Source organism: Cygnus olor, chromosome 3 (assembly GCF_009769625.2).
Source record: "Cygnus olor isolate bCygOlo1 chromosome 3, bCygOlo1.pri.v2, whole genome shotgun sequence".
In the NCBI taxonomy this organism is placed as follows: domain Eukaryota; kingdom Metazoa; phylum Chordata; class Aves; order Anseriformes; family Anatidae; genus Cygnus; species Cygnus olor.
In genome coordinates, this window is record NC_049171.1 from 69269311 (window position 1) to 69281505 (window position 12195).

Here is a 12195-nt window from a genome sequence, read left to right on the forward strand (position 1 = left end):
TGGGGGACGAAATGCAGGATCTGAAGACTAAAGTCTTTTGGAATTGCACTACAAGACAAAGGTGAAGCTGCAGGTAGTCTCGGCCTTCATAGACCTACAGATACAAGTGTGTTACACAGAAAGTTTAGAGAGGGGAAACTCTGTTCATGGTGGAGAGGTACAGACAAGAGCATGAGAAACAATAAAATGGCTTCAGGCAAAGATTTTGCCAACTGATAACCAGAAAAAGGTGGCAGAGAGGAATAAGAAAAGGGGAGCCTGTTGCAGAGCACAGCCTGCAGTTCTGAACACCAGCCAGAGATGTATGGGCTTGGTCTCTGCAAAGGTTCACAAAGAACAGGTGAAACCAGCACCCAGCGAGAGCTGTGCATCAAGGGAACACCATGCCAAAGAAACAAAGAGTTTCCAGAGAGAACAATTATGACAAGCATGCCAGGAAACCGGATTCAGTCTCTTACAGAAATCCTTTTCTACTAGAACTGAGCTTAGTGCCCAAGCCAGCAATATTAATCCAGCTAGCATGTATTATAGCACAAAGAAAGGAAAGACTGAGTAATTCTATGTCATACTTAGCCTATCTCTGCAATACCTTGTAAGTTGTCACAGCTAATGAGCTCATGTGTTTAGAAGCTTTAGTAGAAGAGAAACATCTGATCTAGCTTTTTTCAAAGGATGACCCAAGGAAACAGGGGCTTCACCTTCCATTACATCTTCACTTCAGGACAAAGAACCACAGCAATAATTTTGGCAGATGGACCCATAAATTGCACTTTCCTACACCCTAAGCTCAGGGAGCAGATTTACCCTGGATGTGAGCCGTAACCATGTCAAGCTCTTAGCTACCTCACTTTTCAGCTCAAAAGGCACCATTCATTTTGGACCATTTATAAACAAATGTTCTGCTGCATAACCATGCACATATGGACTAACTCCAATCTAATAAGTACATGTTAGCAGGGAACAGTACGTACAGCAGGCTTGATCCTGGATGCATACAAGCTCCCTGTGGGCTTGGAAAGCCTTGCCAAACTCTGTTGCCACAACTTCAGTGTTGCTGGTATTTTAACAATGAGATTTAAACTATCTTGGATAAATCTTTTGGTGCCACAGTTATGTCTCCCATGTATTACACACATACTCTGGGCTGGCTTCACCTTCCTGAGCAGAATGAAAAACTGCAGCTGTTATGAGATGCCAACTGTTTCTGCAGAACTTGCCACAGAGAAGTTTAGTTTCTGAGATGAATCCTCAAAAGATCTAGAGGCTCTCTTGAAAAATAGAGTCATGAGAAAGTCTAGAAGTACTCAAATGCTTCCAAGAGTTCCTATTCTTAAAACAGCTTGGTTTATTCACAATGGGATTTGAATCTTCTGAAAGTCAGAAAACAACATTTTCCTTTTATGGAATTGGAAAAAGGAAGAATATTTCCACTGATCGTGCTTATCACTGATTGGTGCAGCCACTAAATTCAAGGCACCCCAGATCAGGCAGTCTGGTTTTGTTCCTGCTCTCTAAACCTTATTTTCATGGCTGAAGAGCTAAATAATATATCTACAGCTTTTTACACTGTCCTCAGCTCTATAGAACAAACCAAAGAGCAGATTTTTTGTGTAAACTGTCCTAGATGCTATCGACAAAAAGGGGAACAAATATCCCCCTGGGACATGTGCTGTGGCTTCCCCTCCCCATCTTTCTTGCACACAAAGAACAGGGAATTTGTTTTACAATACAATAAACAACAACATAATTAAACACTTTTCCTAGAGCATAAACTGCCTGTTTTAGCATACAGATTATTTTAAAGCATTCTTCTAGATCATTTTGAAAGTTCAGACATCGGAGGGAGAAGAAATGAATGGCTAGTCCACATTCCTGCTTTTATTTTCTTTTTCAGAACAGGATGTTGGGTGATAAAGAAGAAAACGCCACCCAGGCTGAATGTAACTTCACATGTGCTGTTACCACTGGCACAGTGTTCAACTTCCCTGAAAGTCCAGAAAAAGCAGGGAGATTACACCACCTTCTGGACAAAACTTTTTAAGTCACACATACAATTATTTTGCTCCACATAATCGATGGAAACATGCCATCAAAACATTATACAGCTAGTTACTTCCCATGTCCAACTTCATGTACTACCTCCACGCACAGTTTATGATTTTCCTCTTCTGTAGAAAATTTTCATATGTAGTGATTCCTTTTCACAGTATTATTTAGGGAAAGCACAAAGCTGTTTTAGAGCATGAGGCAAAAGAATAGACAGCATATTTGGAGTCTCCAAAGTTTTTGTGTATTTGAACGTATTCCAAGTTTTCCCATATTCTGTTTTAAGAAAGTAAGAGATGCAAAGAAGTGATGCAAGAAATCTGAGAATTTAGATTTAATCTCATCCAAGCTGCTCTTCTTCTCACATCAAGAGTAAAGACACTTGTAGGAGAGAGAGAGGTGTATTTGTGCACAAGAGATGGGCCAATGTATCCTCTTTCCACCTATCAGTGCTAGCTCTGCCCTCTCCAGAAAGTATGGCTCTTGAGAAGTAGGTAGAATATTAGAAGCTACAGATCACCTGACCTAACTTTTTTTTTTATTAATTTTCATTTTGTATTGAACAAAGGCAGAGTACAAGACAATCACTGTTTAACACCGCACAAAAATCACTGCCTCCTTCCATCAGACTTCTTTCAACCTTTCCTACTCAAGAGTTTTTGCTCTTAGAGGTCACATCTGCAAAGGCTTTCCTCTCATTTCTTGGATGGAAAACACAGAGGGATCCTTCCTGCCCTCCCTTTCACTTCTCCATATCACAGCAATGACAATCAGTTCCTGAACATTTCCAAATACAGAGCATCCACGTCTTGGGTGCTGGAGCACTCTAAGAACAGGATGGCAGAAAGGCTGGCTGAGGAACTTAGTACTAAAGGTATCAGAAATGTCCTTCTCTTCTGGGGGAGCACTGCTAAACAAGTGATGTCATGAATGGGGGATAAGGAAAGAAAAGCCTCTCTCAGCTTTCTCCACTTGCAAAGAGTTTTATTTTGACAAAGAGTGGAAAAATGTTCTTTTCTACTTCCAGCACAAGAACCATCTGAAGGCATGTCACACCTTCAGTGAAGTTTATCTCACCTTTTTCCTAACTCTACCAAAGAAGGGTTTATTATCTGTGTCACAGGATCTCAGCCTTGCAATAAAGACAAACGGGAGCAGCACCCTCCTTACTGAGTTTAGAAAGAATAAAAAGTTCATAAAACAAAACAAAACAAAACCTCTATCACCAGCATTCATGAATACAAAAGGATTTTAAAAAACAGCATATTTATATTACCTAGGACAGTATTACTACTACACTTAAAACCATTCTCTGCAAATGTGATTGTCTTTAAGAATTACATTTTTAAAAAAAATCATTTTACACTTTACCTGAACAATATATTTTGTTCCAGCTGACTGTATCGGTAATTTCATTACAGTCAGTAAAAATAACTGTTTGAAAAGCCTAAGTTGGTCTTTATGCTTTCCAGTAAGATCTATATGTCCTTCATAGCAAAGTGTAGTGTTCAAGAAACAACATTCTGGTATTGAGAAGAAGCATTTTTATAGGGCTTCTAGTGCCAAAGAAAATTTCTGAACTGCTACAGAAAGGTGAGAGGATAAGGCTTATTTCTGAGGCGATAAAAAACTTTTTATTGCCTATTCTTTTACATTAGATGCTGTTAACTTTTACCCCATGTCAGAGAAGTTGAAATGGCAAAAAACCCTCCATATTCTGCTGTGCATTGTGTGTATTTTCTGCCCCTTTAAAACACCAAAGATACAAAACCCACCCATGCCCATTTAAAAATAAACTGTGTAAGCATTCTCTGTTTTCTGGCTACCAGCCAGACCATGGAAACAAGCTATAACCAGCAAAAATGAACAGGACTGACCAATTATTTTTCCTTCAGTTGTGCTCCTGAGAGTGAGGAGAGATTCTGCATGTCAAGTTATTCTGTAACTATTTTGGGCCCTTCACATTGCAAAGGAATACTTTCAAATTCTGCAGTAAAACTAATCCAAGGCTCTGCAATTGGACCCTATCTACTCCAATGATGGGGAAAAAAAAAAAGGGAAAGACAGAACAGCGAGCAACTTCTACTGCTTAGCACAGAACAGAAATCCAGTAAACAAAGTAATACCTTTTTTTTTAATTCTATCTGTGTATATATTGCACTATCCTCTCCCTACTTTTGATCGCTTGTCAAAAGCAGTTATGGCCGTCAAGGTAGGAAGCGTGCTCTAGGTGATCCTGCTTGGCAGGGGGTTGGACTGGATGATCTTCAGGGGCTCCTTCCCATCTCGGCCATTCTGTGACTCTGTTTCTTACTTTGGACAAGACAGGCACTTAAAAAAGAGGAGTCCCTTTGCAATGCTTGATTTGATATTGATAGTAACATGATACTTAATCTCAAGGAGAGAGTAGAAAAAGGAAAAAAAAAAAACAAAAGAACGAAACAGGAAGCCTATAGCTGTAAAGAATGCTACAAGATTAATAGTTCCAATGAAAGCCTTAGTACAACAAAGAGCTGTCACATTTTGTTGCACATTGTTATAAAATACACAAGTCAAAATATTTGGCATATGGATTAGCTCAAGGAAGCATTGTTATTAATGCAGTGAGAACAATTATTCTCCTAGTGTTCTCTGACACTGAAATTTCTTTAAAAGTTTACCTTCCTTCACAGTCTCCTCCTGTCAGCTTATGTACACATAGACAGACAGCCGAACTTCAGTTTATGTTCTCTCTGATGTAAATGTCCTACTATCTGATCAACAGAGACACAGATTTACTGATCTTCTGCTTCGGAACAATAACAGCAAAGTATTTTTTGATGGTAAAAAGGCTCCAGGCTTTGTTTTCTTGCTAGAAGAACACTGAGCAAGAGTCTCTCATTAGAAGTTATTAAAAACTGTCTCAGATGACAAATCCTACTGCAGACAAAGAGGAGATAAAAACACTTGAATAACACTTTCATAGTTAAAAAAGCAGAGATGAGGAAAAAAAGTTTCCATATTTACTGATTTGTGCTACTCTGAAGGTTCCTGATAAGAACAAGTTTGCTCGGATGGGAGCTGTAGTGAGCTGGTGCCCACCCAGAGCACCTGTAATGAGAAGGAAGAAGGGGTTTAACCCAGAACTCCCACAGCTGTATCTTAAATGCTTTTCAAGATGCCCAAAGCAGCCTCCAGCAGATCAAAAAGTGCAGGTATGGGCATGTCCACAGGTCACCCTGTGGAGCACAAGTGCTTTATGGACATGAATACAACCAGCAGTTTACTACCTACAGTGGGAGGCAGGTGCTCTTAATTTTGTTTAGTTTGCAATGTTGGTGGGAGAGCAGCCACCAAGTTGTTACTTTACTTTCTAATCCATGTAATCCACTAAAGGATGGAGACTGCCTTCCTTCAACCAATTTCTGCTGCTAAACAGCTCTATAAATCCAATTTTCTAATCCAGAACTGCCTACTGCAGTGAGTCTGGTGCAGAGATTCATTAGCCTGGGAGAGAATCACCTCCCCATACAGGTCCTGCCACTGTATTTTTCTCATGTGAATATGTTAAATTGATAAAAAGTAAGTTCTGGCAAAGCTTTACCTTTTTTATATGAAGAGAAGACAGCCTGCCATAACAGTATCTCAGATGGAGCAGCAGGTTAGCACACAGAACTATACATTTTATAGAATTACCTGCAAACGTTAGTCATAACAAAAGGTCGTGTTTGGCCTGAAGTATCTGCTGCTCTGTGGGGTACCACACAGCTGGGCAGGAGAATAGCACCTCTTCCTCCCAGCACTTCATGATGCAACAGCAGAGGGTGTTGCAGATCAGGTCTAAGGTGCACTGAAAAGAACTATGTAGGATTTCTTACAAAGCACTTGGATTCTTTTTCTTTCTGACTGATTTTAAGTCTTTTGTGACTTAAAAAAAAAACAAACAAAAAAACAACACACCCTTGCATGTATGAAAAGAGTGGAGAAGAGTTAACAAAGGGAAACAGTTTCCTTTCTATTACTCCTTGTTAATCAGTAAACGGAAAGAATAAAACAAACTTTAATCCACATAGGGAATATTGAAGCAAAGAAATGACAAGACGGGTCTTATGCATGAAATCCCAGAGAAGAGGAAATCACTACCCCAAAATGTGGGATCAAATCTCCCATATATAATGGAATATACACAGAGACGAGAAAGATTATCCAGCACTTAATGATTCTGGGAGATTTTTTATTTCACTTCTGATGATTTCCAGGGCACTCTGATGAAAAATCAAGATCCTATGTGCTGTTTGTTAGCTTCCCACATTGGAAAAGAAGTGAAAGTCTATGTTCTATAGAACAGCTGAGGAAACCCTACAGACTCCCACAGAAAAATCTGCTGATTGCAGAGAGTGTCCTTCTAGTGATCTCCAACCTCCTTCCGGTCTAGCATCCCTATGGAAAAACCTTGGAGACAGAACTGTGCAAACCTTTAAGAACACTTCAACATGCTAAAAATGTATGTCTTTTTATTTTTTTAAATTTACAAAGAAAAGAGAATGCCACTCTTTCCCTGTAATATCTGTATCATGGCTTAATACAAAACTTCCAAAGATCTGTCCTAGAAATAGGGACTGGGAGACAGTCACCCACTGAAACCCATAATTTTTCCAAGGTGACTGATTACTGTTACAGCTGCTCTCAATCAAAAGCCAGTGATAAGCTTTGTGCACTACAAACAAAATTCAACATTTGATTAATGTGTTTTTGATACATAAATTGGTACAAAACACACTTTTCAGTGGCTGTAGGCATTTCTAATTGACACGAATGCAACTGAGTCACCAGGAAAGAAGGGAAGTTTTACCCCTCCTTAGGTCATACCATGTTAATATCCTAGTCAAATGTAAGCAGTAGATCAGTTCTGCAAAAACAGGAACATCTTATTTCTCAATTTAAGCATAGGACACAAAACCATCTTCTAAAGAAGTTAATAAAAATAAGCATTGGAAGGGATGGACTGAACACAATGAAAGTAACCTTTCAGGTTGATGCCATGGTGCAAATTAAGAGGTAGATTAAGATCTGTTTTCATTTATCTACTGAAGGCCACCTAAGTCTTTTTTTCTGACCATGCTTTCTATTCAGCATGCTGTAAATTTGTATTTTTATTTGTACTCACTTAATCTCTGTTTAAGTGAATGGTTATTCCAACATAATTGATTAAAATCTTAGCAACTCTCAGTCAAGATTAAGGGAAAACAAATAACTTGGTACTTCAGAATCCCCATGGTCCAGCTCCCCAACCAATTTCTTCCAGATTTCCTTAGGTAGATATTGCTGACAACATTCTGAGAATTGGCAACATTATTTGAGAGCTCACTATGCCAGAATTAAAAGAAGAAAAAGTCACTCTAGTGATAACTGGGAAGGTTTCCAGCATGTGGCAAGATTACTGGAGCACCAAGTGCTTGCCTGGGAATAAAAACTACACAATGATGTTAAGAATAAAAGCAGAATAAATACCCTTCCCATCAATCAAATCTGCTCCCTAAAAGGAAGATAAATCTCTTAATTGACTAAATAAGACATAAATACTCTACCTTTCAGTAGTCATTTAAATTTTGCCAAAATTTCTGTGAAAACAGTTGTATAATGGAAAAAGTTACCTGGGTTTTTGTAGATGCTAAGCACATCCTTGAAATAATGAGGTAAGAATCTTTCTAATAAAAGCAGCACATCCTCCAACTCCTCCAGAATACCCACAAGCAGAAAATTTTCATTAACGTTCAGCTTTGCTCTTTCAAGGGCCCATTCACCAGGTTCCCTGTATGAAATTAATGAAGGGAGAGGAATGGAATTAAAAAGAAAAAAAAAAAAAGAATGACTGTTTAAATATGCATTTACTTCAGAAATTCAAGCCAAGAAGACAACTGCAGGGGGAAAAATATTCAGTGCTGAATGCCGTTCCTCCAACAGAAGATTAAAAAACAAAACAAAACAAAAAAACTTGCGTGCTTTACTGAGATTTTCCACACAACATCTAGACTTGATTTGACACGTAAAAACATGATCACATTAAAATGAGAGTTAAAAACTGTATGGAAGTACCCAGTTCCATAGATAACTTCCACAGAGATGTCTAAAAGCTCACACTTGTGAATTCACACATTTCTGCTCAGAAGCACAGCCCATCTTGCTGGAAGAATTATTTTCCTGGGTGATGAATGGCTCTGGGGGGATGACTCTGGGAATAACTCTGAACAACACCAGGAGAACTGCTGCATGCAACCACTGCCTTTTGTTATCCAGTGAATGCCACAGAGGGGGCAACTGGCCTGTTTCCTGCCTTGTCCTTGGTTTAAGGACAAAGTCTGCCAAAGTCTCCAGGAGCTTCCCTTTCTCTGCCAGTACCCCATGACCACCCTGCAGATCTGATACTGGATTCACATTTGTTTTCTCTGACAGATATTGGCTTCGAAGATCATTTGGGGGTTATTCTATCTTTTCCCTCACTGACAGAAACTAGCAGGACACTACCGCATCTCCATCATACCAACAGGCTATGTCATATGACAAGCACATATCTGTTCCTTCAACAGAAAACCTGTACGTGGTGCTAAACGTGGCTGGACATATACCCACCACATGGCCAAAAGCATATGTGTTTTTCTCTTGCCACGGGTCTGAACAGACAACTATACTGTATTTCAGTTGTGCAACATCATGAAGATAGGTGGTCTGTCCTAGCCAATTCCCATCTGGATTTAGGATCTCTCTTAAAATCTTTCCCTGCTCTTCTGCTGGAGACAGCATTAAGTTTTCCCAGTGAGGCCATGACATTTTAGAGACAGCAGGTCTCACGTTCTGACTCCTCACACTCAGCCGAAGCGGCTGTAATGCTGAAATTCATCTTGAAAACTTCAGTTTAAAGACATGCTGCTTCTCAGACTTCTAGCCAGAGCATGATAGAAGACAGATCTAGAATAAGCTAAAAACCAGTATTTTAATGTTCAGGAACCTCATAGATATATATTGTGAAAGTATTTATGCATGTCACTCTTGGTGATGGGATTACTCATATATACAAGTCAAATATGCAACCATAAGCATTTGCAAATGAAGCCAAAATACATGAAGAAAAAAATGTTTAATGAAGACATGAATCTGTTTTGTTTCTCAATACTATCTTCCTTTATGCCAAGAAATAAAGAAGAATTTTACAGCAAAGATACTTAGAAACAGAGACTAAAGTATGAACATATTTTCACTTGTTATTACAGCTAAAGTATGGCTTTTGTAAAGAAATTTTTGAAAATATTCACAGCTATTCCATTATAGAGAAGTGCTAATAATAAATAAATATAATACCTTGAAGTTGAACAAGCCTACTTAAGAATGTGCTGTGACCCAAAATATAAAAATATTTGAAAACAAGTAGGTATTTAAAATTATTCACACACTGCATGAAAGTTTACTATGCCACATCAATAATACAGCAACATGAGAATGGCAAAAATAGACACGTTAAAAATGAGCTAGTTCAATTACAGTAGTAGAAGGCTCCACTTTACATAATTTTAAGCATGATCACTATTTCTTACATAGAAACAGAAACCTGGTGTTCCTAAGATACAGACCTCGTATAAGCATCTGAGCAAAACTGTGTATTAAAAAACTACAGTGCAGGTAAAACGGTTAACAAGCACATAAGGTCACTCTGCCAACTCAGAAAAAAAATAATCCTACCCCTCTTATTCCAAAATATATGCATGCAGTTGCCACATACGGAATTACATTGTACTTACACTTTGCTCTTGTACTTGAAATAACTGTTGTTTCAAATTACCAGTTTCTGACAAAATGCTGTCAATTGCTACTGCTGAACAAATTGAGATACCTTTTATATTTACTTACCTGCATCTTGGATGCTGTCCACAGAAATATGGTATGATATAAAATAACCTGGGATTGGAACATTCAGGGTAGTTTTCAAGGATACATACATTAATGTCCTGTAGGTGAGAGAAAAGACAATGAGGTTGAATACTGTGTTTTCCTTTCTCTATTAAAAATTGTTTTATTTATCTCACACTTTACACAGACATCCCAGAATCAAAGAATTGTGCTGAGGCTATACCAAATACCTTAGAAGGAATCTACCAGTCTTTTTAATACTTGCTACATTTTATTAGAAAGTTGCAGGAGAAAAAAAAAGTTATTTTGTTCTGCAATGTCTTTCTGCAAAAACCACAATTTTTATATTGAGATTAATGCATGATTCAAAGCGTGACATATGGATTGACTTTCACAACAAATTATATATTTAAAATAGCTGGGATATTATTTTCAGACTTTTCTTTCTTCTGAACACACCCGAGGGGAAACAAGAAGTGGCCAGAATAAATCAAATTTAGACAATGATTATTTTATTTATATTATTCTGCTTCATACAATGACTGGAATGAGCAAATGTAACTTGCAATTCACACAGCTTGCTCCTGATATAAAAACATACATCACCATTGATTACATTCCTGAGATGTTCAGAATTGAGCCTATTGTGTAAACCCTCATTGAGAAAAGAACTTATTAGAAAGTACTTATCATTTTCCTGATTCATCAGTCATCTAATTAGGCACTATCTTTCATTTCTCAAAAGACTAGGCATAGCTACTGAACCCTGAGGAACTGCATCCCATTTCTAGTTTTACTCAGCTCAATAACAAACACTCCTATAAGTGGGATTGAATTACAGCACCCTTATCTAGCCTAATAACCCCTTATTCTGCAGGCAGACTCACTGATTCCAAAGGGACTTACCAGGGAAAGAAAGGGTAAAACAACATAAGCAAAGATGAAAGAACCATATCTTTGCAAAAGCCCTCTTCCATCGTTCTTCAACATGTGCTTTTATAATGCAATAGCCTTGGTACACATGAACAGGAAACCAGTGACTAACCATAGAATCATAGACTCATTCAGGTTGGCAAAGACCTCTAAGATCATCAAGTCCAACTGTTAACCTAGCACTGCCAAGTCTACCACTAAACCACATCCCTAAGCACCACATCTACACGTCTTCTAAATACCTCCAGGGATGCTGACTCAACCACTTCCCTGGGCAGCGTGTCCCAGTGCCTCACAACCACTCCAGTGAAGAAATTTTTCCTGACATACAACCTGAACTTTCCCTGGCACAACTTGAGGCCATTCCCTCTAGTCCTATCACTGGTTATCTGCGAGAAGAGGCCAACCCCCAGCTCCCCACACCTTCCTTTTGGGTACCTGTAGAGAGCAATAAGGTCTGCCCTAAGCCTCCTCTGCCCCATACTAAACAACTCCAGCTCCCTCAGACGCTCCTCACAGGACTTGTGTGCCAGGCCCTTCACCAGCTTTGTAGCCCTGTTCTGGGCAGGCTCCAGGGCCTCGATGGCCCAAAACTGAACACAGTACTCAAGGTGCAGCCTCACCAGAGCTGAGTACAGAGGGACAATCGCTTCCCTGGTACTGCTGGCCATGCTATTTCTGATACAAGCCAGGATGCTGTTGGCTTTCTTGGCCACCTAAGCACACTTGCGGCTCATATTCAGCTGGCTATCGACCAATACCCCTCTTTGGGCCCAGCCACGCAGCCAGCTTTTTACCCAGCAAAGTGTACGCCTGTCCAAGCCATAATCAGCCAGTTTCTTCAGAAGAATGCTGTGGGAAGCAGTGTCAAAAGCTTTATTAAAGTCTAGGTAAACAACATCCATACTTTATCAAGTACATGAGATGGGACAGAGAACATTTCTGTGGGCACCACACCCTCTAAGAGCCAGAGTTGCTCAGCAGTGTGGGAGCTGTGTAGAGCATCCACTATACCGACAAGTACCTTGGGCAATCCTAGGGCCGTGCGGGGTATAGGGCCCTGGCTGCAGCATCAGTGTCTGAGAACTCAGTGCAGAAAAGCTCTTCACAGAACATAAGCCCTAACTAGTTTCACATTTGGGTCCAAAAGCCTGTTTAAAGTATTTTCCCCTTCCTCCCATCTTACACTTCTGTAAATCAGGTTTTATTAATGAGTCAGGAGACACTGGACTGCAAAATAAATTACATGGTGAGGAACTATCAAAGAAAACAGCATAAAAATTGCGAGTTGGGATACAAACAGCCCATTTCCCCTGCTCCCCACAATGTATTCAG

General features: G+C 39.3%; 1 protein-coding gene across 4 annotated transcripts in view; it reads right to left on the reverse strand.

Moving 5' to 3' along the window:
* UST (uronyl 2-sulfotransferase) overlaps window positions 1–12195 on the reverse strand; it is a 166497-nt gene that overhangs the window by 30156 nt on the left and 124146 nt on the right. For all 4 annotated transcript variants that reach the window (XM_040552751.1, XM_040552753.1, XM_040552754.1 and 1 more), the window contains exons 6-7: window positions 9928–10025; window positions 7680–7837 (exon numbers count right to left, since the gene is read on the reverse strand). In XM_040552751.1, the coding sequence (XP_040408685.1) occupies window positions 7680–7837; window positions 9928–10025 (256 nt within the window). The remainder of the gene's footprint in view (window positions 1–7679; window positions 7838–9927; window positions 10026–12195) is intronic.